Source organism: Oncorhynchus tshawytscha, linkage group LG02 (assembly GCF_018296145.1).
Source record: "Oncorhynchus tshawytscha isolate Ot180627B linkage group LG02, Otsh_v2.0, whole genome shotgun sequence".
NCBI classification, from domain to species: domain Eukaryota; kingdom Metazoa; phylum Chordata; class Actinopteri; order Salmoniformes; family Salmonidae; genus Oncorhynchus; species Oncorhynchus tshawytscha.
This window is the reverse complement of record NC_056430.1, coordinates 36172269-36199962: the sequence shown is the minus strand read 5'-3', so window position 1 is coordinate 36199962 and position 27694 is coordinate 36172269. Positions and strand designations below refer to the sequence as shown.

The following is a 27694-nucleotide window of genomic DNA, read 5'->3' as shown; positions in this document are numbered from 1 at the left end:
GAACTGGAACACGCTGTCGTACACGTTGATCCAGAGCATCCCAAACATTCTCAATGGGTGACATGTCTGGTGTGTATGCAGGCCATGGAAACTGGGACATTTTCAGCTTCCAGGAATTGTGCACAGATCTTTGCGACATTGGGCCGTGCATTATCATACTGAAACATGAGGAGATGGAGGCGGATGAATGGCAGGACAATTGGCCTCAGGTTCGTGTCACGGTATCTCTGTGCATTCAAATTGCCATCGATAAAATCTGATTGTGTTCGTTGTCTGTAGCATATGCCTGCCTATACCATAATCCCACTGCCACCATGGAACACTCTGTTCACAACGTTGAGATCAACAATCTGCTTGCCCACACGACCCCATACACGACTGCCACCTGCCCGGTACAGTTGAAACCGGGATTCATCTGTGAAGAGCAAACTTCTCCAGTGTGACAGTGGCCATCAAAAGTGAGCATTTGTCCATTGAAGTCGGTTACGACGCCAAACTTCGGTCAAGTCAAGACTCTGTTGAGGATGACAAACATAGCTTCCAATACTCTACTCAGCAAACTGGATGCAGTTTATCACAGTGCCATCTGCCTGTGACTGGAATGAATTGCAAAAATTGTTGAAGTTGGAGACTTATCTCCCTCACCAACTTTAAACATCTGCTATCTGAGCAGCTAACCGATCGCTGCAGCTGTATATAGTCCATCGGTAAATAGCCCACCCAATTTACCTACCTCATCCCCATACTGTTTTTATTTATTTACTTTTCTGCTCTTTTGCACACCAGTATCTCTACCTGCACATGACCATCTGATCATTTATCACTCTAGTGTTAATCTGCTAAATTGTAATTATTCACCTACCTCCTCATGCCTTTTGCACACAATGTATATAGACTATATAGACTTTTTCTTCTACTGTGTTGTTGTCTGTTCACACTGATATGCATTATCTTGGCCAGGTTGCAGTTGTAAATAAGAACTTGTTCTCAACTAGCCTACCTGGTTAAATAAAGGTGAAATAAAAAATGTAATAAATAAAAGATGAGCTTCCCTGAGACTGTTTCTGACAGTTATTGCAGAAGTTCTTAGGTTGTGCTAACCCACAGTTTCATCAGCTGTCCGGGTGGCTGGTCTCAGACGATCCTGAAGGTGAAGAAGCCGGGTATGGACATATGGTAGAGAAATAAAATATAATTCTCTGGCAACAGCTCTGGTGGACATTCCTGTAGTCAGCATGACAATTGCATGCTCCCTCAAAACTTAGCATTGTGTGACAAAATGGCATTTTAGAGTGGCCTTTTATTGTCCCCAGCACAAGGTGCACTTGTGTAATGATCATGCTGGTTAATCAGCTTCCTGATATGCCACACCTGTTAGGTTGATGGATTATCTTGGCAAAGCAAAAATGCTCACAAACAGGGATGTAAAACAAATTTTTGCACAAAATTTGAGAGAAATAAGCTTTTTGTGCATATGGAACATTTCTGGGATCTTATTTCAGCTCATGAAACATGGTACCAACACTTTACATGTTGCCTTTTATATTATGGTTTAGTGCCGTATGTACACTTACTGATATGGAAGAATTGCTGATGATCGTTGGTTTTACCTTTTTGTTTTTGTTTTGTGAGCTAACATTAGCTTGATTTAGACAGACTTTTTAGCACTACTTTTCTGAAGAGTCACACTGTAGGTATTCCACGAGGCTCATCATCGAGTTGTTATGGATGGATCTCTTTCTCAGGTAACTCTGCCTTACCTGCCTTCACATTAGCGCTGGTACCTACAACAGGTCTTGCACTCATCTACATTTGGCTCAGCCAATCAAACTGCACGTTCTAAACTACAGCTCCTGAACATTTATATCTTGCCCCAGTATCTCCTAGGTTTATTATATTCGCCTCCCGCACTGCGCCTCGCTTATTTTTGGTGATAAGTAGCTCGCCCGCCAGTTGCTCAGGTGTCCAGCCACCTGAGCTATATATCAGTTTGCAACAGTCGCTCTCAGTGGATTAAAGCAGCAGAGGCTAGGAGTCATTCTACAACCACAACACAGATGACTGAGCCCAAGTACCAGGTGACTGCAGGTGGAGCCATGACTTGGTTGTTCTAGTAGTAATACATCTAATGAATAGCCCCTGTGGATGAATGATTTAGTTTGGGATTCAGAGCTTCACATAGTATCCTGTATTTGACTGTGGACAGACGCATGCAAATAAGTATTGTTAATGTTTCTTAGCAGCTGACGTGAGTGTGTGTCTCTGCGGGCACATAACGTGTGAATAAGTGTGTGCACACGTGGAATAAATGCATACTAAATTGAAGTGTGTGTATGTTTCATTCCAGGTGGTGATAGGGGACAAAGTGGTCCTGAACCCAGTGAATGCTGGCCAGCCCCTACATGCCAGCACCCATCAGCTGGTGGACAACCCAGGCTGTAACGAGGTTAGACCCTCACCCTGTCTGCAGCTCATCTCTTCTATGTTTTGTAGATGGCTGTGTGGGAGTATACTGTATGTAGAGAATTTATAAGAGTCTGTGTAGTGTGTACTGTTATTGGGCTCCTCCTACCATATTAGACAATACCTCACTGTGTCATGGTCCTCCACATTTGCATCAATTATTTCAAGGATTTGCATTAAGCTCTAGCCTACAGCTTATTCTGTGAGAATGGTGTGCTGCTCTGTAGTTATTAGAGTACCAGTGATAATGTGTTTCTGTTATTAAAGGATTAAACTGGTAATCCTGTGGAACTCTTTTTTCCTGTTTTGTGTTTCAGGTGAACTCGGTCAACTGTAACACCAGCTGGAAGATCGTGCTGTTCATGAAATGGAGTGACAATCAGGAGATCATTCTAAAAGGGGTTGGTTTTATCACAGTTCTCAACCAATCAGGCCTGATTTTCTCAGTTGACTTTTCCTTGATTTGGACCATCATCCAATCAATATGAATGAGAAAATAATGGTTCAACGAACCCGGTATCCCAGTTGAAGACTGTTAATTTAGCCATAAAATCTAGCCCAAGGCAGAGTGACACTTCCCTAGCAGTCTCTATGGTAACAACCTTCCTGTCTGTCTGTTGCCAGGGCGACGTGGTGCGCCTGTTCCATGCGGAACAGGAGAAGTTCCTCACCTGTGACGACCACCGTAAAAAACAATATGTCTTCCTGCGCACCACCGGACGCCAGTCGGCTACCTCTGCAACCAGCAGCAAAGCCTTATGGGAGGTGGAGGTGTGGAGGAAGTGCACATGGAAATAGAATTTGTAGAAGGCCCCTCAGATCATGGCAATTTGACTGCTCCCTCGCAACTGCCAATTTATGGTCACTAAAAGTTACATTTGACTTTAAAGTTTATATGGTCTGACAAGTTGTTAAAATGTGCATGTACACAACTCCAGCATGAGATATGACATGTGACTGATGCCTGTGTTTCTACTCATCATAGGTGGTGCAGCATGATCCATGTCGAGGCGGAGCTGGCTACTGGAACAGTCTGTTCAGGTTCAAACACCTGGCCACTGGACACTATCTGGCTGCAGAGGTCAGTAACACTGCCTTTACAACACACACACACACACACACACCCTTGCGGTACCTACAACACAGGTCAAAATCATATTGATCTTTAATTTTTACCAGGGAAGTAATCTCTAGCTTACTCCTTATATGTATGTACTGTTGTGTGTTTTCCAGGTGAACCCTGACTATGAGGAGGAGTGCCTGGAGTTCCGTTCCTCAGTAAGTCAGTGTCCTTTTCTGGTAGCAGTGGGCTCTGGAGGAATGATGAATACTGTGGATCATCTGAACCAGATACAGTATTCTGCTGTGACCGTGTTTTCCTGTGTCCCACTGAATGGACCGACCCAACGTCTTCAGTCACAACCCAACGTCTTCAGTCACCGTTGACACAATGTGAAATGAATCAGCCACATACCACTAGTGTGTCCCAGTAAACAATGATCATTGTAACTCTTCTAACTTGTGTACCTCCGCTTGAACACCATGTCACAGTAATGAGCACTTCCCCAGTACCACGATTAGATGGCGGTGTCTGCATAGAGAAGTATCAAATCAAAGTTTATTTGTCACGTGCGCCGAATACAACGGGTGTAGACCTTACAGTGAAATGCTTACTTACAGGCTCTTACCAACAGAGCAGAGAAAAAAAAGTGTGTGTGTAGGTAAGTAAAGAAATCAAACAATAGTAAAAATACATTTGAAAATAAGAGTAGTAAGGCTATATACAGACACCGGTTAGTCAGGCTTATTGAGGTAGTATGTACATGTGGGTATGGTTAAAGTGACTATGCATATATGATGAACAGAGAGTAGCAGTAGTGTAAAAAGAGGGGTTGGCGGGTGGTGGGACACAATGCAGATAGCCCGGTTAGCCAATGTGCGGGAGCACTAGTTGGTCAGGCCAATTGAGGTAGTATGTACATGAATGTATAGTTAAAGTGACTATGCATATAAGATAAACAGAGAGTAGCAGCAGTGTAAAAGAGGGGTTGGGGGGGCACACAATGCAAATAGTCCAGGTAACCACTTGGTTACCTGTTCAGGAGTCTTATGGCTTGGGGGTAAAAACTGTTGAGAAGCCTTTTTGTCCTAGACTTGGTACTCCGGTACCACTTGCCATGCAGTAGTAGAGAGAACAGTCTATGACTGGGGAGGCTGGGGTCTTTGACAATTTTCAGGGCCTTCCTCTGACACCGCCTGGTGTAGAGGTCCTGGATGGCAGGCAGCTTTGCACCAGTGATGTAGTGGGCTGTACACACTACCGTCTCAAGTGCGTTGCGATTGGAGGCCAAGCAATTGCCGTACCAGGCAGTGATGCAACCGGTCAGGATGCTCTCGATGGTGCAGCTGTAGAACCTTTTAAGGATCTCAGGACCCATGCCAAATCTTTTAGTTTCCTGAGGGGTAATAGGCTTTGTCGTGCCCTCTTCACAACTGTCTTGGTGTGTTTGGACCATTCTAGTTTGTTGTTGATGTGGACACCAAGGAATTTGAAGCTCTCAACCTGCTCCACTACAGCCCCGTCGATGAGAATGAGGACGTGCTCGGTGCTCCTTTTCCTGTAGTCCACAATCATCTCCTTGGTCTTGGTTACGTTGAGAGATAGGTTGTTATTCTGGCACCACCCGGCCAGGTCTCTGACCTCCTCCCTATAGGCTGTCTCGTCATTTTCGGTGATCAGGCCTACCACTGTTGTGTCGTCAGCAAACGTAATGATAGTGTTGGAGTCGTGCCTGCCATGCAGTCGTGGGTGAACAGGGAGTACAGGAGGGGACTGAGCATGCACCTTGGGGAGCTCCAGTGTTGAGGATCAGCGTGGCAGATGTGTTGCTACCTACCCTCACCACCTGGGGGTGGCCCATCAGGAAGTCCAGGATCCAGTTGCAGAGGCAGGTGTTTAGTCCTGGGTTCCTTAGCGTAGTGATGAGCTTTGAGGGTACTATGGTGTTGAATACTGAGCTGTAGTCATTGAATAGCATTCTCACATATGTGTTCCTTTTCCAGGTGGGAAAGGGCAGTGTGGAGTGCAATAGAGATTGCGTCATCTGTGGATCTGTTTGGGCGGTATCTAGGGTTTCTGGGATAATGGTGTTGATGTGAGCCATGACCAGCCTTTCAAAGCACTTCATGGCTACGGACGTGAGTGCCACTGTCTATAGTCATTTAGGCAGGTTGTCTTTGTGCTCTTGGGCACAGGGACTATGGTGGTCTGCTTGAGGCATGTTGGTATTACAAACTCAATCAGGGACATGTTGAAAATGTCAGTGAAGACACCTGCCAGTTAGTCAGCACATGCCCGGAGCACACGTCCTGGTAATCCATCTGGCCCCGCAGCCTTGTGAATGTTGACCTGTTTAAAGGTCTTAGTCACGTCGACTACGGAGAGCGTGATCACCCAGTCGTCCGGAACAGCTGATGCTCTCATGCATGCCTCAGTGTTGCTTGCCTCGAAGCGAGCATAGAAGTGATTTGGCTCGTCTGGTAGGCTTGTGTCACTGGGCAGCTCGCGGCTGTGCTTCCCTTTGTATTCCGTAATAGTTTGCAAGCCCTGCCACATCCGACGAGCGTCGGAGCCGGTGTATTATGATTCAATCTTAGCCCTGTATTGACGCTTTGCCTGTTTGATTGTTCGTCACATGGCATAGCGGGATTTCTTGTAAGCTTCCGGGTTAGAGTCCCGCACCTTGAAAGCAGCAGCTCTACCCTTTAGCTCAGTGCGAATGTTCCCTGTAGTCCATGGTTTCTGGTTGGGGTATGTACGTACAGCCACTGTGGGGATGACGTCCTCAATGCACTTATTGATAAAGCCATTGACTGTTGTGGTGTATTCCTCAATGTCATCGGAAGAATCCCGGAACATGTTCCAGTCTGTGATAGAAAAACAGTCCTGTAGTTTAGCATCTGCTTCATCTGACCATTTCTGTATAGACCGAGTCACTGGTGCTTCCTGCTTTAATTTTTGCTTGTAAGCAGGAATCAGGAGGATAGAGTTGTGGTCGGATTTATCAAATGGAGGGCGAGGGAGAGCTCTGTACGCATCTCTGTCTGTGGAGTACAGGTGATCTAGAATTTTTCTTTCCGTCTGGTTGCACATTTAACATGTTGATAGAGATTTGGTAGAACTGATTTAAGTTTCCCTGCATTAAAGTCTCCGGCCACTAGGAGCGCCGCCTCTGGGTGAGTGGTTTCCTGTTTGCTTATTTCCTTATACAGCTGGCTGAGTGCGGTCTTAGTGCCGGCATCTGTCTGTGGTGGTAAATAAACAGCCACGAAAAGTATAGCTGAGAACTCTCTAGGCAAGTAGTGTGGCCTGCAATTTATCATAATATACTGTTGTTTACAAATCTGCACAGACCGCCCCCCTGCTCTTACCGGAGTGTGCTGTTCTATCCTGACGGTGCAGCGTGTATCCCGCTAGCTGAATATCCATGTCGTTATTCAGCCACGATTCCATGAAACATAGGATATTATAGTTTTTGATGTCCCGTTGGTAGGATATTCGTGATCGTACCTCGTCTAGTTTATTGTCCAATGATTGCACGTTGGCGAGTAATATTGACGGTAACGGCAGCTTTCCTAGTTGTCTTCTGCAGGTCCGGACGAGGCATCCGGCTCTTCTTCCTCTGTGGTTCCTTTTGCGAATAATTGGGATGTCTGCACTGTGGGGTGTTTGGAGAATATCGTGTGAGTCGTGCTTGCTGCTGTTGTTATTGGTGTGGAAAAACTCTTTGTCTAATCCGAGGTGAGTGATCGCTGTCCTGATATCTAGAAGCTCTTTTCTGCCGTAAGATACGGTTGCAGAAACATTATGTACAAAATCATTTACAAATATCGTGAAAAAAAACACGTAATAGCACAATTGGTTAGGAGACTGTAAAACGGCGGCCACCTCCTCCGGCACCATTTTTCACAGTGTCTAGTGAGGGCTGTTAACTTTGCCTGGCTACCCAAACTCCTTGCTCTGGCCAATTGCTATACCACGCCCATGGACGGTGTTATTATTTTTTTCTCCTTAATGAGCCTTGCTCTGAGTACATTTCAGCCTATTTCTAGAGAGCATTCATATTTTAACCGTTCTGTTTGGTCCCAAAAACCGATGGGTTGGGCTAGAGCCAAAGCACATGTGGGTAAAGCCACAGAGTTTCTAAACTCAGGGGCGCAACATCGCAAGACGTCCGGGAATGCTTGCAAAACAGACGAAGTAGACCGGTTTAGGGTTTGAGAAGTCAATGTAAGTGAAATATTCTTCCTTAGTTGTTAATTTTCCTGAAATCTAAATGCACAGCCTGACCAATATCTTTAGTAGAACATGTTATTAGTCCAACCTCATGAAAGGAATGAGGAATACCTTTGATTTGATGGCCTGCACATGTGCAGTTCCGCGCCAGACGACCGATAAACCTGATGACGTGTTTCTATGCATGAGCTTTGGAAGCCAACGTCGCCATGACATCGCCTATAAGTGCAGTTTCTGAGTGGTGTACAACACCACTCATTTTGACGTCACCAAAAACAAATTCAACGATGAGCAGTGGAAGAATTCATTTTGAGTCGTCAGGCAACTGTTACCTGCCTTTAGCCAACAGATGGCAGTCTACCACTAGGAATGATCTCAATTGCACAATTGTCTCTACAAAACACAGGACTACATAGTAAGTACTGATGCACTAGTCGCATTAGTCTGAGTTTACACAGGCAACCCAATTCGTATCTTTTTTCACTAATTGGTCTGTTGACCAGTCAGATTAGATCTGAAAAAAAAGATATGTCAAAAGATCGGATGTGATTGGTCAAAAGACCAATTAGTGGAAAAAAGTTCAGAATTGGGCTGCCTGTGTAAACGCAGCCTTTGTCAACACATAATTGAACAAGCTTGTATGACTAACAGAGTAGGGAACTGAGGGCTGTCTCCATGCCTGGAGGTGTGTGTCTGTCCCTGGCTCTATGGGGATGAACATACAGTTGAAGTTTACATACACCTTAGCCAAATACATTTCAACTCAGTTTTTCACAATTCCTGACATTTAATCCTAGTCAAAATTCTCTGTCTTAGGTCAGTTAGGATCACCACTTTATTTTAAGAATGTGAAATGTCAGAATAATAGTAGAGTGATTTATTACAGCTTTTATGTCTTTCATCACATTCCCAGTGGGTCAGAAGTTTACATTCACTCAATTAGTATTTGGTAGCATTGCCTTTAAATTGTTTAACTTGGGTCAAATGCTTTGGGTAGCCTTCCACAAGCTTCCCACAATAAGTTGGGTGAATTTTGTCCCATTCCTCCTGACTGACCTGGTGTAACTGAGTCAGGTTTGTAGGCCGCCTTGCTCGCACACGCTTTTTCAGTTCTGCCCACAACTCTTCTATAGGATTGAGGTCAGGGCTTTGTTATGGCCACTCTAATACCTTGACTTTGTTGACCTTAAGCCATTTTGTCACAACTTTAGAAGTATGCTTGGGGTCATTGTCCATTTGGAAGACCCATTTGCAACCAAGCTTTAACTTCCTGAGTGATGTCTTGAGATGTTGCTTCAATATATCCACATAATTTTCCTGCCTCATGATGCAATCTATTTTGTGAAGTGCACCAGTCCCTCCTACAGCAAAGCACCCCCACAACATGATGCTGCCACCCCCGTACTTCACAGTTGGGATGGTGTTCTTCGGCTTGCAAGGCTCCCCCTTTTTCATCCAAACATAACGATGGTGATTATGGCCAAACAGTTCTATTTTTGTTTCATCAGACCAGAGGACATTTCTCCAAAAAGTACGATCTTTGTCCCCATGTGCAGTTGCAAACCATAGTCTGGCTTTTTTATAGCGGTTTTGGAGCAGTGGCTTCTTACTTGCTGAGCGGCCTTTCAGGTTATGTCGATATAGGACTCTTTTTACTGTGGGATATAGATACTTTTGTACCTGTTTCCTTCAGCATCTTCAGAAGGTCCTTTGCTGTTGTTCTGAGATTGATTTGCACTTTTCGCACCAAAGTACATTCATTTCTAGGAGACAGAACGCATCTCCTTCCTGAGCAGTATGACGGCTGCGTGGTCCCAGTGTTTATACTTGCGTACTGTTGTTTGTACAGATGAACGTGGTACCTTCAGGCATTTGGACATTGCTCCCAAGGATGAACCAGACTTGTGGAAGTCTACAATTGTTTTCCGAGGTCTTGGCTGATTTCTTTTGGTTTTCAAATGACGTCAAGCAAAGAGGCACTGAGTTTGAAGGTAGATCTTGAAATACATGCACAGGTACACCTCTAATTGACTCAAATTATGTCAATTTGCCTATCAGAAGCTTCTAAAGCAATGACATCATTTTCTGGAATTGTCCAAGCTGTTTAAAGATACCTTCAACTTAGTGTATGTAAACTTCTGACCCACTGCAATTGTGATACAGTGAAATAATCTGTCTAAACAGTTGTTGGGAAAATTACTTGTGTCATGCACAAAGTAGATGTCCTAACCAGCTTGCCAAAACTATAGTTTGTTAATATGAAATTTGCAGAGTGGTTGAAAAACCAGTTTTAATGACTCCAACCTAAGTGTATGTAAACTTCCAACTTCAACTGTATACCGAAGCCGAGCCAAGTTATACCGCACTGGCCTGGTTATGAATCCACCATGTAGTTGCTTGACAGGATGACGTAAAAAGAAAATCACCAAGCCAGAACAGTGCGGTTCGGGTCAATACCATAAAGTCAAAAGGGTAATGCGTTACTAGACAATCATCACCTCTACAATAGTGACCATGTGAACACAGCGGAAGAGCCAAACTTATAAAAGAGCTGCAGTTTAACCAGATAATTATAATAAATTACTTATTACTCTAATTACTGAAATTAATATTTATACATATTTGTTGATATTTCAGTGATAACACTGATTTGATACTTCTCAATACACCAGAATGTCTCTTTTGGCCTTTAAAACGTCCTACAATTAGTAGGTCATGAGGTTTAGTGCAGTATATTGAATTAAGCCTATAGAGTTCTATTGGTCTAAATTAGATTTTTTTTTAAACAAGAAATTGGATCAAATTGATGTTCTCACATTGTGGTGAATGAAAAGATCCCTTTGAGTTGTGATTCTCTTATCTTCTTCAGTCAGTTCCTGCCCAGGATTTGAGCTTTAGTTCATTGATCTAGGAATTTGACAGGAAGCTGACCCATGTGTGTGTGACCTGAACTTTTAACGTTTCTATTACAAAACTTAACCCATGTACAGTGAGTATACCAAACATTAGTAACACCTTCCTAACATTAGTAACACCCCCCCACTACAAGATGTTGAAAGCATTCCATAGGGATGCCGGCCCATGTTGACTGCCGGCCCATGTTCACTCCAATGCTTCCCACAGTTGTGTCAAGTTGGCTGGATGTCCTTTGGGTGGTGGACGATTCTTGATACACACGTTGCAGTTCTTGACACAAACTGGTACGCCTGGCGCCTACTACCATACCCTGTTCAAAGGCACATACATTTTTGTCTTACTCATTTTCCCCCTGAATGATACACAATCCATGTCTCAATTGTCTCAAGGCTTGAAAATGACTATTTAACCTGTGTCCTCCCCTTCATCTACGTTGATTTTGAAATGGATTTAACAAGTTACATCGATAAGGGATCATAGCTTTCACCTGGTCAGTGTATCTCATGGAAAGAGGTGTTCTTATTGTTTTGTATACTCAGTGTATACTGATGGTCTGTCAATTATTTTACTCTTCATAATCATTGATTCTGGTCTTCAGTGCCCATGTCTATGTTGCTGTACAGTGATCTGACGAGACTGTGTTTCCATGTTGTGTCTCCAGCTGGACTCTGAGCAGGTCGACCTCCGCGCCCGCCTCAGGAACCCCCAGGAGAAAGTCATGTATACCCTGGTGTCTGTCCCTGAAGGCAATGACATCTCCTCCATTTTTGAGCTGGACCCTACCACTTTGAGAGGGGGGGACTCCCTGGTGCCCAGGTAGGACTTTGAGCTGGAGCCTACCATGCTAAGAGGAGGCAATTTCCTGGTGCCCAGATAGGACTTTAGGGCCACATAGTCTGCCGCTAAGCGGCCCCCCGCAGTTCACATTGTGCGAAAAGACCCTATTACTCATAATACTTTCAGAGGAATTTACCATTGTTCTAATAAGAAACGTCTCTTTTTACTACATCCGTGATAATTTGTTGATTTTAAAATACGTCCTGTGTTGTTGTCATGTGCAAAGGTGAGTGACCAGGCTGTATTTGTCAGGGCTGGGGTCAATTTGAGTTGAAGTCAGTCAATTGAGGAATTAAACTGAAATTCCAATTCAATAATTGAAACATTTTCTGATGACTGTGTGTCTGGAAAGTCCTAAAAAAACAGTGACTGTTGATGCAGATCAGATTCCAATGAAAATGTTGCAATATGAAAAGTAAACAGTCATGTTCCTCCCCCTGGAAGGACACACACACACACGCATAGATATATATCTATATACAATGGGGCAAAAAAGGATTTAGTCAGCCACCAATTGTGCAAGTTCTCCCACTTAAAAAGATGAGAGGCCTGTAATTTTCAGCATAGGTACACTTCAACTATGACAGACAAAAAGAGGAAAATAATTCCAGAAAATCACATTGTAGGATTTTTAATGAATTTATTTGCAAATGATGGTGGAAAATAAGTATTTGGTCAATAACAAAAGTTATCTCAATACTTTGTAATATACCCTTTGTTGGCAATGACAGAGGTCAAACGTTTTCTGTCTTCACAAGGTTTTCACACACTGTTGCTGGTATTTTGGCCCATTCCTCCATGCAGAGATCCTCTAGAGCAGTGATGTTTTGGGGCTGTTGCTGGGCAACACGGACTTTCAACTCCTTCCAAAGATTTTCTATGGGGTTGAGATCTGGAGACTGGATAGGCCACTCCGGGACCTTGAAATGCTTCTTACGAAGCCACTCCTTCGTTGCCCGGGCGGTGTGTTTGGGATCATTGTCATGCTGAAAGACCCAGCCACGTTTCATCTTCAATGCCCTTGCTGATGGAAGGTTTTCACTCAAAATCTCACGATACATGGCCCCATTCATTCTTTCCTTTACACGGATCAGTCGTCCTGGTCCCTTTGCAGAAAAACAGCCCCAAAGCATGATGTTTCCACCCCCATGCTTCACAGTAGGTATGGTGTTCTTTGGATGCAACTCAGCATTCTTTGTACTCCAAACACAACGATTTGAGTTTTTACCAAAAAGTTATATTTTGGTTTCATCTGACCATATGACATTCTCCCAATCTTCTTCTGGATCATCCAAATGCTCTCTAGCAAACTTCAGATGGTCCTGGACATGTACTGGCTTAAGCAGGGGGACACGTCTGGCACTGCAGGATTTGAGTCCCTGGCGGCGTAGTGGGTTACTGATGGTAGGCTTTGTTACTTTGGTCCCAGCTCTCTGCAGTTCATTCACTAGGTCCCCCCGTGTGGTTCTGGGATTTTTGCTCACCGTTCTTGTGATCATTTTGCCACCACGGGGTGAGATCTTGCGTGGAGCCCCAGATCGAGGGAGATTATCAGTGGTCTTGTATGTCTTCCATTTCCTAATAATTGCTCCCACAGTTGATTTCTTCAAACCAAGCTGCTTACCTTTGCAGATTCAGTCTTCCCAGCCTGGTGCAGGTCTACAATTTTGTTTCTGGTGTCCTTTGACAGCTCTTTGGTCTTGGCCATGTTGGAGTTTGGAGTGTGACTGTTTGAGGTTGTGGACAGGTGTCTTTTATACTGATAACAAGTTCAAACAGGTGCCATTAATACAGGTAACGAGTGGAGGACAGAGGAGCCTGTGAGAGCCAGAAATCTTGCTTGTTTGTAGGTGACCAAATACTTATTTTCCACCATAATTTGCAAATAAATTCATTAAAAATCCTACAATGTGATTTTCTGGATTTTTTTTCTAATTTTGTCTGTCATAGTTGAAGTGTACCTATGATGAAAATTACAGGCCTTTCATCTTTTTAAGTGGGAGAACTTGCACAATTGGTGGCTGACTAAATATTTTTTTGCCCCACTGTATCTGTACAGTCCAGTAAAAAGTTTGGATTTTCTTTATTTTTACAATTTTCTACATTATATAATAGTAGTGAAGACATCAAAACTATAACATAACACATATGGAATCATGTAGTAAACAAAAAGCGTTTTATATGCTTTTCCAACAGTCTTGAAGGAGTTTCCACATGTTCTGAGCACTTGTTGGCTGCTTTTCCACTCTGTAGTCCAACTCATCCCAAACCATCTCAATTGGGTTGAGGTTAGTTGATTGTGGAGGCCAGGTCATATGATGCAGTACTCCATCACTCTCCTTCTTGGTCAAATAGCCCTTACACAGCCTGGAGGTGTGTTGGGTCATTGTCCTGTTGAAAAACAAATGATCGTTCCACTAAGCACAAACGACATGGGATGGCGTATAGTTGCATAATGCTGCAGTAGCCATACTAGTTAAGTGTGCCTTGAATTCTAAATAAATCACTGACAGTGTCACCAGCAAAGCACCATCACACCTCCTCTTCCATGCTTCACGGTAGGAACCACTCATGTGGAGATCATTCGTTCACCTACTCTGTGTCTCACAAAGACATGGCGGTTGGACTCATTAGACAAAAGGACAGATTTGCACCGGTCTAATGTCCATTACTCGTGTTTCTTGGCCCAAGCAAGTCTCTTCTTATCATTGGTGTCATTTAGTAGTGGTTTCTTTGCAGCAATTTGACCATGAAGGCCTGATTCACGCAATCTCATCTGAACAGTTGATATTGAGATGTGTCTGTTACTTGAATTTTGTGAAGCATTTATTTGGGCTGTAATCTGAGGTGCAGTTAACTCTAATGAACTTATGTTTTGCAGCAGAGGTAACTCTGGGTCTTCCTCTCCTGTGGCGGTCCTCATGAGAGCCAGTTTCATCATAGTGCTTGAAGTAATGATGGACTGTTGTTTCTCTTTGCTTATTTGAGCTGTTCTTGCCATAATATGGACTTAGTATTTTACCAAATAGGGCTATCGTCTGTATACCACCCCTACCTTTCAAGGCACACCTGTTAATTTTAATGCATTTAATGCATTCATGAAGCTGGTTGAGAGAATTCCAAGATTGTGCAAAGCTGTCATCAAGGTTGGCTATTTTGAAGAATCTCAAATATAGAATATAATTTTGATTTCTACAATGTAGAACATAGTAAAAATAAAGAAAAACCTTGAATGAGTAGGTGTGTCAAATTTTGACTGGTTGGTGTGTAATCTTTAGATTTGTGTGGTGTTTGTTCGTTATCAGACACATTTAGTTGATTTCAAGTGGAATTCCCCCATTTAAACACATTTCTGTTCTCACTTTCAGTGGAAAGGGTGAGTGGGCTGTGTTAGGGTCATGGAGTGTTCAGAATCTGTTGACATTGGACAGGTCTGATCCTATGTTTTGGAGAGGGTAGGGAGGATTTCCGTCTTGGGAGAGTAGGTGAGGGAGTTTCATGAGGTCATGAAGAAATAAAGTGTGTGCGTGTCTGTGTCTTGTTTTTTACTTCCAAGCTGACTATACAGTAGGGAGGGTTTGACTTGCAGTAACCAGTGTTACTGTTTCATGTTGGTTGTGAGGGTGCAAGGACTCGTGACGTTGATGAAGGAGAAGATGTTTGGTTTTATTTTGGTTGATTTATACAGATACTGTAAGATGTTTGGTTTACAGTAACCACTATTATTATGATATCCCTGTCTGTACTGGAATACATCAGAAAATATACATTTTTCAATATTTAATCAGAGGCACATGTCTGTTCCCCTGTTTGGTATGGGACTTCTTGGTATGTGCTATAGTGGGCCTAGCCCAGTAATGACATTAATTATTGACTCACAATGCTCATTGTGTGTGTGTGTGTGTGTGTGTGTGTGCACGTGCACCCAGGAACTCGTATGTGAGGCTCAGACACTTGTGCACCAACACATGGGTCCACAGCACTAACCACCCCATCGACAAGGAAGAGGAGAAACCGGTCATGTTACGTGTGAGTGACAGCTCAACCAGCCAATCTCCATTAAGACCAGACAGTTTGAGACCTTACCAATAGTCTGTCAAGCCCAATCTTTAACTACTTTATATCTTGTTTTCTGTGTGTCCCACTTAAATCTGTCCAACACAAACATTTCATAAAATAATAATACCCTCACGTTAGATCTGACCACTGGATGCACAAATGATTCATTTTCTATATGTGAGTTTTACTTACTAGAATTCACTTAATTTTACAATCCTAATTAACTCATCAGTTTCTCACAATGTTGTTATTTTTAGATCGGCACATCAGCACTGAAAGAAGACAAAGAGGCGTTTGCCATCGTACCCGTCTCGCCCGCTGAAGTCCGAGATCTTGACTTTGCCAATGATGCCAGTAAAGTGTTGGCGTCCATCGCAGGCAAACTGGAGAAGGGCACCATCACTCAGAACGAGAGGAGGTACACGGCAGCTATTTTAGTGCTCACTATGTGTTCTTTACCTCTTCAATGTAGGCACAAAACCATTCCAGAATGGAATGTCCTTGGAACTCTGGGTATCAACATGGCCCTCATTAAGAATTCTAAATCTCAAAGAATCTTCATGTGCGCTCCCGAGTGGCGCAGCACTGCATCTCAGGGCTCAAGGCGTCACAACAGACCCTTGTTTGATTCCAGGCTGTATTACAACCAGCCGTGATTGGGAGTCCCATAGGGCGGCGCACAATTGGCCCAGCGTCATCTGGTTTAGGGTTTGGCCGGGGTAGGCTGTCATTGTAAATAAGAATTTGTTCTTAACTGACTTCCCTAATTAAATAAAGGTTAAATAAAAAAATGTCTTCCTGTGTGTCCTCCAGGGCAGTGACCAAGCTTCTGGAGGACCTGGTGTTCTTCGTGGTGGACATCCCCAATAATGGCCAAGATGTTTTGGAAATCATGGTCAACAAGCCCAACCGAGAGAGACAGAAACTCATGAGGGAACAGAATATCCTCAAACAGGTAGAGGACAATGTCATTCATAAGGGACAACTAGAACGTCCACAGACTGAAAGGGTGAAAAAGTCTACTTCATTCCTTTTTAATGTGGATCCATTGGGATGCAAGCTCCTTTGTCTTCTATTAAACTCTGTTGAAGTTCAACAAAGTATAACAAACTGTCATACTTCGCCAAACATTTTTCCAAACAAATGTATTTTCTTAACCTGATGGACTATCATCCAATGGGTGGAATTTCTCTCTAGATCTTCAAGCTACTGCAGGCTCCATTCACAGACAGTGGGGATGGGCCCATGCTGCGATTGGAGGAGCTGGCTGACCAGCGCCACGCCCCCTTCAGGCACATCTGCCGCCTGTGTTACCGTGTGTTACGCCACTCCCAACAGGACTACCGCAAGAACCAGGTACGCAGCTCGGTAACTGTCAGGCCTACTGGTCTGGGCCTACGACAGCCACACAAGGACACACATGACAGTTCACATGGCTGGTCTGGTCCCAAAACAACCACTACCCCAACCTTATCCCTAGCCCCTTAACCGAACCCATACTCTTTCAGTGTTTGCTGATCTGAAGATGCTAAATGAGCGTGTAAGCAGTATGATGATGTTCCCCGAATTCAATTGGAAGCCTGAGTGGAGCTATATCCATTTGACTTATATACACCTACAGTACCTGGTTCGATTAGACCTGCAGACCCTAGCAGGCTTTAGTAGAGGAATGACATAGGGGTTGTTTTCACGTGGTGTTTTGGACCATGTGTTCCAGCAGACAGGGACTTAACCTATAGCCAAAATATCGAGCCACAGCACTTGTACAATTAGCCTAAACTGTATGATGGCATTTAGCTGTAATTGAATGTGCTGTTCAGTCAGTGTGTCAAGTATTCTCAAATCGAATTTTATTAGTCACATGCGCCGAATACAACAGGTGTAGACCTTACAGTGAAATGCTTACTTACGAGCCCCTAACCGACAGTGCTGTTTCAAAATATATTTTTATCTCTTATTCTTATCAGTAACAAGTAATTAAAGAGCAGCAGTAAAAAAAAATAACAATATATACAGGGGGGTGCCGGTACAGAGTCGATGTGCGGGGCTACTGGTTAGTTGAGGTAGTATGTACATGTAGGTAGAGTTAATTAAAGTGACTATGTATAGATGACAACGGAGAGTGGCAGTGGTGAGGTGAGGGGGGGAGCAATGCGACTAGTCTAGGTAGCCATTTGACTAGATGTTCAGGAGTCTTATGGCTTGGGGGTAGAAGCTGTTTAGAAGCCTCTTGGACCTAGACTTGGCGCTCCGGTACCGCTTGCCGTGCGGTAGCAGAGAGAACAGTCTATGACTAGGGTGGCTGGATTCTAGGGCCTTCCTCTGACACCGGCTGGTATAGAGGACCTAGATGGCAGGAAGCTTTGCCCAAGTGATGTACTGGGCCGTTCGCACTACCCTCTGTAGTGCCTTGCAGTCAGAGGCCGAGCAGTTGCCATACCAGGTGGTGATGCAACCAGATGCTCTCGATGGTGCAGCTGTAGAACCTTTTGAGGATCCTGAGGGGGAATAGGTTTTGTCATGCCCTCTTCACAACTATCATGGTGTGCTTGGACCATGTTAGTTTGTTGGTGATGTGGACACCAAGGAACTTGAAGCTCTCAACCTGCTCCACTGCAGCCCCATCAACGAGAATGGGGGCGTGCTCGGTCCTCTTTTTCCTGTAATCCACAATCATCTCCTTACTCACATTCTGCCTTCATAAAACTTTTAGCAGCACAACGCTCCCTTCGGGGCCACAAGACACACACACACACACGCCAACAGAAACATGCATTGTCCAAACACACAGACAGACAGTCCACTGTCACATACTGTGTGTAATTGTTTGAGTGGTTTCAACTGAAGGAGGAAGCTGCCTGGTGCCTGTGGACAGCCTCTGTTCTCCCAGTCTAAGATGTGTATTTATTATGGATCCCCATTAGCTGCTGTCAAGGCAGCGTATGTTATCATGTGTGTGTATGCATATGTCTGTGCCTATGTTTGTGTTGCTTCACAGTCCCCGCTGTTCTATAAGGTGTATTTTTATGCATTTTTAAAAATCTGATTCTACTGCTTGCATAGAGTTCCATGTAGTCTTGGCTCTATGTAGTACTGTGTGCCTCCCACAGTCTGTTCTAGACTTGGGGGCTGTGAAGAGACCTCTGGTGGCATGTCTTGTACGTTATGCATAGTGTCTTGAGCTGTTTGCTAGTAGTTTAAACAGACAGCTCAGTGCAAATACAAGTAGTGAACTTTGAGCCAGGAGAGATTGGCATGCATATTATTGTTTCCTGTATGTGTACCTCCAAGGGCCAGCCGTGCTGCCCTGTTCTGAGCCAATTACAATTTTCCTAAGTCCCTCTCTGTGGCACCTGACCACACAAATAAACAGTAGTCCAGGTGTGACAAAACTAGAGCCTGTAGGACCTGCTTGTTGATAGTGCTGCTAAGAAGGTAGAGCAGCGCTTTATACTGGACAAACTTCTCCCCATCTTAACTGCTGTTGTATCAATATGTTTTGATCATGACAGTTTACAATCCAGTGTTACTCCAAGCAGTTTAGTCACCTCAACTTGCTCAATTTCCACATTATCTATTCAAATATTTAGTTGAGGTTTAGGGTTTAGGGAATAATCTGTCCCAAATACAATGCTTTTAATTTGAAATATTTAGGACTAACTTATTCCTTGCTACCCATTCTGAAACTAACTGCAGCTCTTTGTTAACCTCTCTTGGGTAGGGGGCAGCATTTGGAATTTTGGATGAAAAGCATGCCCAAATTCAATGGCCTGCTACTCGTGCCCAGAAGATATGATATGCATATAACTGGTACATTTGGATAGAAAAAACTCTAAAGTTTCCAAAACTGTTAAAATAGTGTCTGTGAGTATAACATAACTGATTTAGCAGGTGAAAACCTGAGAAAAATCCATTCAGGAAGTCGTTTTTTTGTAGTTTTCTATTCAATGCCATTACAGTATCCATTGACTTAGGACTCCATTTACAGTTCCTATGTCTTCCACTAGATGTCAACAGTCTTTAGAAATAGTTTCAGGCTTGTATTCTTATAAATGAGGGAGTAAGACCAGTCTGAACGAGTGGACCCTAACGTGTCGCAAAGCTTTTTCAGAGGCCTCATCTTTTTAACTGGGATAACTTGCACAATTGGTGGCTGACTAAATACTTTTTTGCCCAACTGTACTTTACGGATTCATCAAAGTAGTTGGCAATGTCAGTCGGTTTTGTAATGAAGGAACCATCTGATATAATGACTGATGCAGCTGAGTTTGTCTTTTTCCCCCAAAATGTCATTGAAGGTGCTCCAAAGCTTTTTTACTTTCATTCTTTGTCATCTATCTTTGTTTCATAGTGTAGTTTCTTCTTTTTATTCAGTTTAGTCACATGATTTCTCAATTTGCAGTATGTTTGCCAATCGGTTGTGCAGCCAGACATAATTTCCATTCCTTTTGCCTCATCCCTCTCAACCATACAATTTTTAAATCCCTCATCAATCCACAGGGATTTAATAGTTTTTATGGTCATTTTCTTAATGGGTGCATGCTTATTAGTAACTGGGATAAGCAATTTCATAAATGTGTCAAGTGCAACATCTGTTTGCTCCTCATTACACACCATGGACCAACACATGTTCTTTGCATCAACAACATAGGAACCACTACAACACTTATTGTATGACCTCTTATACACAATTAGGCCCAGCCTTTGAAACTTTGGTTTTCCTAGATATGGTTACTATATTGTGATCACTAGATCTGATGGATCTGGATACTGATTTCAAGCAAATTTCTGCAGCATTAGTAAAGATGTGATCAATATATGTTGACAATTTAATTCCTGTGCTGTTTAACTACCTTGGTAGGTTGACGAATAACCTGAACCAGGTTGCAGGCACTGGTTGCAGTTTGAAGCTTTTTTCTCAGATGAATGGCCTGGAGGCCTTTGATACGGCCACACTAATACTGTGTCTGTAGTCTGACGTTACACTGGTCAGTTGAACAAATCCAGGACAATTTGGAAGACATTTGGGAATTACCCATGGAAATTTGGGGAATTTACAGGAGGGATCTTACATTTTATCTACCTTTTTTGAATCCACCCCAAAAACAATTTGTGTGTAACTTTTTGTTAACTAGGCAACTCAGTTAAGAACACATTCTTATTTACTATGACGGCCTACACCGGACAAACCCGGATGACGGTGGGCCAATTGTGCGCCACCCTATGGGGACTCCTAATCACAGCCGGTTGTGATACAGCCTGGATTCGAACCAGGGTGTGTGTAGTGAAGCATCTAGCACAAAGCTGCAGTGCCTTAGACCGCTGCGCCACTCAGGAGCCCTGAACTAAACTCAGCAAAAAAAAAGAAACGTCCTCTCACTGTCAACTGTGTTTATTTTCAGCAAACTTAACATGTGTAAAAATGTGTATGAACATAACAAGATTCAACAACTGAGACAAACTGAACAAGTTCCACAGACCTGTGACTAACAGAAATGGAATAGTGTGTCCCTGAACAAAGGGGGAGGGTCAAAATCAAAAGTAAGAGTCCGTATCTGGTGTGGCCACAAGCTGCTTTAAGTACTGCAGTGCATCTCCTCCTCATGGATTACACCAGATTAGCCAGTTCTTGCTGTGATGTTACCCCACTCTTCCACCAAGGCACCTGCAAGTTCCTAGACATTACTGGGGGGGAATTGACCTAGCCCTCACCCTCCGATCCTACAGGTCCTAGATGTGGTCAATGGGATTGAGATCCGGGCCTTTCGCTGGCCATGGCAGAACACTGACATTCCTGTCTTGCAGGAAATCACGCACAGAACGAGCAGTATGGCTGGTGGCATTGTCATGCTGGAGGGTCATGTCTTCCCTGCAGGAGGAGGATGTCATGCAGGAGGAGGATGTCTTCCCTGTAACACACAGCATTGAGATTGCCTGCAGTGACAACAAGCTCAGTCTGATGATGCTGTGACACACCGCCCCAGACCATGATGGACCTTCCACCTCCAAATTGATCCCGCTCCAGAGTACAGGCCTTGGTGTAACGCTCATTCCTTCGACGATAAACGCGAATCTGACCATCACCCCTGGTGAGATAAAACCATCACTCGTCAGTGAAGAGCACTTTTTGCCAGTCCTGTCTGGTCCAGCGATAGTGAGTTTGTGCCCATAGGCGACGTTGTTGCCAGTGATGTCTGGTGAGGACCTGCCTTACAACAGGCCTACAAGCCCTCAGTCCAACCTCTCTCAGCCTATTGCGGACAGTCTGAGCATTGATGGAGGGATTGTGCGTTCCTGGTCTAACTCGGGCAGTTGTTGGCATCCTGTACCTGTCCCGCAGGTTTGATGTTCGGATGTATTGATCCTGTGCAGGTGTTGTTACACGTGGTGTGCCAGTGCGAGGACGATCAGCTGTCCGTCCTGTCTCCCTGTAGCGCTGTCTTAGGCGTCTCACTGTACGGACATTGCAATTTATTGCCCTGGCCACATCTGCAGTCCTCATGCCTCCTTGCAGCATTCCTAAGGCACATTCACACAGATGAGCAGGGACCCTGGGCATCTTTCTTTTGGTGTTTTTCAGTTGGTAGAAAGGCCTCTTTTAGTGTCCTAAGTTTTCATAAATGTGACGTTAATTGCCTACCGTCTGTAAGCTGTTAGTGTCTGAGCGACCGTTCCACAGGAACATGTTCATTAATTGTTTATGGTTCATTGAACAAGCATGGGAAACCGTGTTTAAACCCTTTACAATGAAGATCTGTGAAGTTTATTTGGATTTTTAGAAATTATCTTTGAAAGACCGGGTCCTGAAAAAGGTCTGTTTCTTTTTTTTTTGTTGCTGCTGAGTTTAGTAGCAAGGTGGATCACACTATGAACACATTTAATTCAATCCAATTGCAATGTTTGTTAAATCAAATGTGGCTAACCATTCAACGGGGTTTGCATTAATTTATTGACCTCATTCAGTAGCATTGCATCACAATGTAACATATGCTATTTAGCTTTTATCCATTGCGACTTACATTAGTGAGTGCATAGAATTCCGTATGAGTAGCCCCAGTGGAAATCAAACCCACAACCCTGGTTTTGCTAGCACCATGCACGTACCAACTGAGCCATAAAGGACCACAGTCCCAATGTTGTGATAATGTTTGACTATGATCAGAGCCTGTGTTTGTCCCACAGGAGTATATAGCCAAGCAGTTCCGCTTCATGCAGAAGCAGATAGGTTATGATGTTCTGGCTGAGGACACTATCACAGCTCTGCTCCACAACAACCGCAAGCTGCTGGAGAAACACATCACCGCTGCAGAGATAGACACCTTTGTCAGCCTCGTCAGGAAGAACCGGGAGCCCAGGTTAGTGTGTGTGTTTGGTTTTACTATCCTTGTGGGGGACCAGAAGTCCTCACAAGGATACTTCCCCATAGGGAAAAAGGCTATTTTAGGCTTAGGGGTTAGGGTTCCAAATTCTCTAAAACGACGTTGGCGGCAACTTATGGTAGAGAAATTAACATTACATTCTCTGGAAACAACTCTGGTGGTCATCCTGCAGTCAGCATGCCAATTGCACGATCCCTCAAAACTTGAGACATCTGTGGCATTGTGTTGTGCGACAAAACTGCACATTTTAGAGTTGCCCTTTATTGTCCCCAGCACAAAGTGCACCTGTGTAAAGATCATGATGTTTAATCAGCTTCTTAATAGTCTACACCTTTCAGGTGGATGGATTCTCTTGGCAAAGGAGAATGCTTACTAACAGGGATGTAAACACATTTGTGCACAAAATTTGAGAGAAATAAGCTTTGTGCGTATTGAAAAATTTGGGGATCTTTTATTTCAGCTCATGAAACATGGGACCAACACTTTACATGTTACGTTTATATTTTTGTTCAGTTAGGAATTAGGTTATGCGGGTAGGGTTAGGGAAAATAGGATTTGAAATGGTAATAAATTGTTTGGTCCCCACAAAGATGGTAAAACAAACATGTGGGTGTGTGCAAGTGCGCTCACTTCGCATGCACACATGTTTGTGTGTATAGTGTTTTTTATGTGTTCATTTGCATGTCTTGATATGTCTGTATGCTCCTTTTAGCCAGATGATACAGTATATTGCTGTGTTCAATGTAATTGAAGACTGGTGGCTGTGTGTCAGAATGTGTTAGTCGTTTGCCACATCAAGGGAGTAAAGACATGTGGACCACAGGAAGTTGGTGACACCTTAATTGTACAGGACGGGCTTGTGGTAATGGCTGGCGCGGAATAAGTGAAATGGTATCAAATCCATGGTTTCCATGTGTTTGATGCAATTCCATGTGCTCCGTTCCAGCTATTATTATGAGCCATCCTCCCCTCAGCAGCCTCCTGTGGTGTGGAGTGTATTGTAAGCTGCTCGAGGGCAGATGCTATGTTTTCATGTGTCATTTAATTGTGTAGTGTTTGGGGAAATTTTCATTGGACATCATGGGTCTATATAAATGTGTTTTTGTGCAATGTGGAGCAGTTGACATTGAATGGTGTGTGTGTGTGTGTTCCAGGTTCCTGGACTATCTGTCAGACCTGTGTGTGTCTATGAACAAATCCATCCCGGTGACACAGGAGCTCATCTGTAACGCAGTCCTGGACCCCATCAACGGAGACATCCTTATAGAGACCAAGTAAGCCCTCTCTTTTACGCAAGATTTCAATTAATCAGTACCTTTAAAATCTCATTTCCCCTAAACATTTAACAAAAATAGTCAATGGTTGTGTAGGTCTATGGTCTGTTACAGGCTGTTCTAGTATGGCAGATAAATACAGCAATACTGCTCTCTTTATTGAAGTGTATTCAGTAGGAGCCCTTTCCGTCATAAAGATCAAGCTGTTCAAGGCGACTGCATGATGGAGTGTTTACTCCTGGTGGATCCTCATGCTTGTCCTAATGGACATGCCTATCTAGTACAACATGTGGCCATTCAGTAAACATCTGTTCTTTCAGACAGAATATGCTTTGATTGCAATGCACATAATATCTCCATGTGTCCATTACAAAATGATATAGTAAGCACCTCATGATCGAGGGATACTACAATGTGTAGTTTTCTACACTATACTACAAAATTCTATAGTAAGTAGTACATATGATCGAGGGATACTACAGTGTAGCATAGTATTCTGCTGTATGCTACAGTTTACTACAGAATACTATATAATTCTATAGTAAGTACTATAGTATTCTATAGTCAACTGTAATATTTGTTTATGACGGAAGGCTTGCATTCATTTATACCTATGTGTTTTGTTCTCAGTGCTACACAAACGAAGAGGCAGTTTTACTCCTTGTGTTCTCAGAAATCCATATGATGCTGTTTGGTTCAAGCACACTGTATGTTCCGTAGCTATAAATGTGTCAGTCACGTGTATAGCCACGCTAACATGTTTGTATGTACCTCTGGGATGGTCAACCGGCTGTGTGCAGGATTGCGTTCTAGCCCAGCTCCAAGACATCTGATTCAACTAATCTGCCATTTCTCTTCAATTTGGACCATTGTTAGCTGAATCAGATGTGTTAGAGCAAGACTGATGTTGTCCAGGTTTGAGATCAGATATTGTTTCCACTCCTGAATGGTCAAGGATATGATTGTTGATAGTCTACTCTGATCCTAAATCTGTGGTTAGAGGAGTAATACCGGTTTGTCTCCTCCCCAGACTGGTGCTGTCCAGGTTTGAGATCGAGGGAGCGTCCATCGGGGAGAATTCAGTGGAGTCTGAGGAGGACGAGGAGGAGGTGTGGTTGTTCTGGAAGGACCGTAGTAAGGAGATCAGAAGTAAGAGCATCAGAGAGCTGGCCCAAGATGCCAAGGAGGGCGCCAAGGAGGACCAAGAGGTGGTCAGCTACTACAGGTCAGAAACACCACCAGGCGTTCTCTCATCTTTACTGTGTTATCTGTAGAAGATTAATAACTTCTGTCTCTGTCGATACTCATGTGTGTATATGCTTGGTTTCCTCCTTGCTTTTGGAAATGGGTTTGGGTCCTACACATTGGGAGTGGATGAGGTGCGTACCCTCCCTCCTCATCCCTTACACATGACTACTTGGAAAAGGTCTGATAAATTAATTATAGTCTACTTTATTCTGCAACTAATGACATTAATTGATTTAATAAAAAGTGCCAGGAAGTAGAGAGAACCAGGCGGCGTCACTAACCTTGTGACTTTAATTTTCTGTTTGTTCCTGGTCTCTGTGTATCGTAATGTCTAAGCAGTGATGCCTATGTCCCTCTCTCTCACAGGTACCAGCTGAACCTGTTTGCGAGGATGTGTCTGGACCGTCAGTATCTGGCCATCAATAAGATCTCTGGCCAGTTGGACGTGGATCTGATCCTGCGCTGCATGTCTGACGAGGATCTGCCTTACGACCTGCGCGCCTCCTTCTGCCGCATGATGCTGCACATGCACGTGGACCGCGACCCCCAGGAACAGGTCACGCCCGTCAAGTACGCCCGCCTCTGGTCCGAGATCCCCTCCGAGATCGCCATTGACGAGTGAGTGGCAGGGCCGACGGCCTATCAGGGTTGAGGAGAGGAGTTAGTGACATGTTCAATGGCCAATCAGAAAATACGTTAGTGCAATATATACGGTTTGTAGTGAAGGTTTGAAAACAATGTGCCATAGCCTTGTCTGTCTGACATGGACATTATTTTAACTTAGGTAAAACAAAAACAAATATTCTTAGTGGAGTATTTAGAGAAGCATTAACATGGTAGGAGTTAGTTGTAAGTACTCACCTGTCCCCTACCTGTGATCTGTGTCCCTCTGGTCCCAGCTATGACAATGACGGGACGTCCAAGGATGAGATCAAGGAGTGTTTTGCCCTGACCATGGAGTTTGTCGAGAACTATCTTAGAGACGTGGTGTGTCAGAGCTTCCCATTCGCCGACAAGGAGAAGAACAAACTCACCTTCGAGGTCAGTCCCATCTGGAAGCTCAGTCCCTATTGGTCAAATCAATATGAGACCCAGTCCATATTGGTCAAAGGCAAAAAGCAGTATTAGGCTCAGTCACTATTGGTCTAATCTGTATTAAATGCACTTCCTATTGGTCAAAGAAGAATGAGTTTCAGTAGGACATGGATTTACTAACCACTAGCTTTGTTCTCTCTTCCCGTCTCTTTTTGTCCATTCCCAGGTAGTGAATCTATCTAGGAACCTCATCTACTTTGGCTTCTACAACTTCAGTGACTTGCTGAGGCTGACCAAGATCCTGCTGGCCATCCTGGACTGTGTCCACGTCAGCACCATTTTCCCCATCAACAAGCTGGAAAAGGGAGACGAGACTAAAGGTAGGACACGGTAACACACTACCCTGCAGAGGGGTGAAGGTCCATACATCAGTGGGGCTTTAGTAGGGTTGAAATTTTTCTAAAGTTCCCAGGTTTTTCCCAGAAGTTCTGCTTGACTTCTGGGATTTTGGAACCCTAGGTTTGAGCATTATTCACCCCATGGCTAACAAAGGACAGAACAATTGTGCTCTCACATGCATGATGATTGACACAATTATATATATTTCCAGGCAGTAACGTGATGCGCTCCATCCACGGGGTGGGGGAGCTGATGACTCAGGTGGTGCTCAGAGGAGGGGGGTTCCTGCCCACCACCCCCATCAACCCACCCGACGGGGACCAGGTCAAGACCCAGACAGAGCCAGAGAAACAGGACATCCTGGTCATGGACACCAAGCTCAAGATCATAGAGATACTACAGGTAGAAAGGCCCACACACATGCAGTACACACCATAGCACAATCAATGCCATACAGACCATAGATCTACTGTATACACTCGTACACCCATTTGCAAACGCCCTTCCCCCAAACTTGGTTACCCTCCTTAACCCCAACTACTCACCCATAACCCCCAATGCTAATCCTAATATGATGCCTCTACAGTACAACAGTCTTACTTATTCAGTATGTGTCATGTTCCTCTCTGTCTCTCTGCAGTTCATTCTGAATGTGCGTCTGGACTACCGGATCTCCTGTTTGCTGTGTATCTTTAAGAGGGAGTTTGATGAGAGCAACTCCCAGTCAGATCTGTCTATAGCAGGAACCCATGAGGGACCAAACAACATGCCAGGTGGGAGGAGAGCTC

At 43.9% G+C, this 27694-nt stretch overlaps 1 protein-coding gene across 3 annotated transcripts in view; it reads left to right on the top strand.

The window, feature by feature from the left end:
* The window catches only part of LOC112262812 (inositol 1,4,5-trisphosphate receptor type 1), a 160083-nt gene that overhangs the window by 60379 nt on the left and 72010 nt on the right, over positions 1-27694 (top strand). For all 3 annotated transcript variants that reach the window (XM_042297436.1, XM_042297427.1, XM_042297424.1), the window contains exons 7-24: positions 2348-2446; positions 2781-2864; positions 3088-3234; positions 3449-3544; positions 3697-3741; positions 11337-11491; positions 15442-15541; positions 15829-15989; positions 16385-16526; positions 16769-16927; positions 22754-22926; positions 24105-24224; positions 25255-25449; positions 25839-26090; positions 26372-26513; positions 26734-26887; positions 27118-27308; positions 27547-27679. In XM_042297436.1, the coding sequence (XP_042153370.1) occupies positions 2348-2446; positions 2781-2864; positions 3088-3234; positions 3449-3544; positions 3697-3741; positions 11337-11491; positions 15442-15541; positions 15829-15989; positions 16385-16526; positions 16769-16927; positions 22754-22926; positions 24105-24224; positions 25255-25449; positions 25839-26090; positions 26372-26513; positions 26734-26887; positions 27118-27308; positions 27547-27679 (2548 nt within the window). The remainder of the gene's footprint in view (positions 1-2347; positions 2447-2780; positions 2865-3087; positions 3235-3448; positions 3545-3696; positions 3742-11336; positions 11492-15441; positions 15542-15828; positions 15990-16384; positions 16527-16768; positions 16928-22753; positions 22927-24104; positions 24225-25254; positions 25450-25838; positions 26091-26371; positions 26514-26733; positions 26888-27117; positions 27309-27546; positions 27680-27694) is intronic.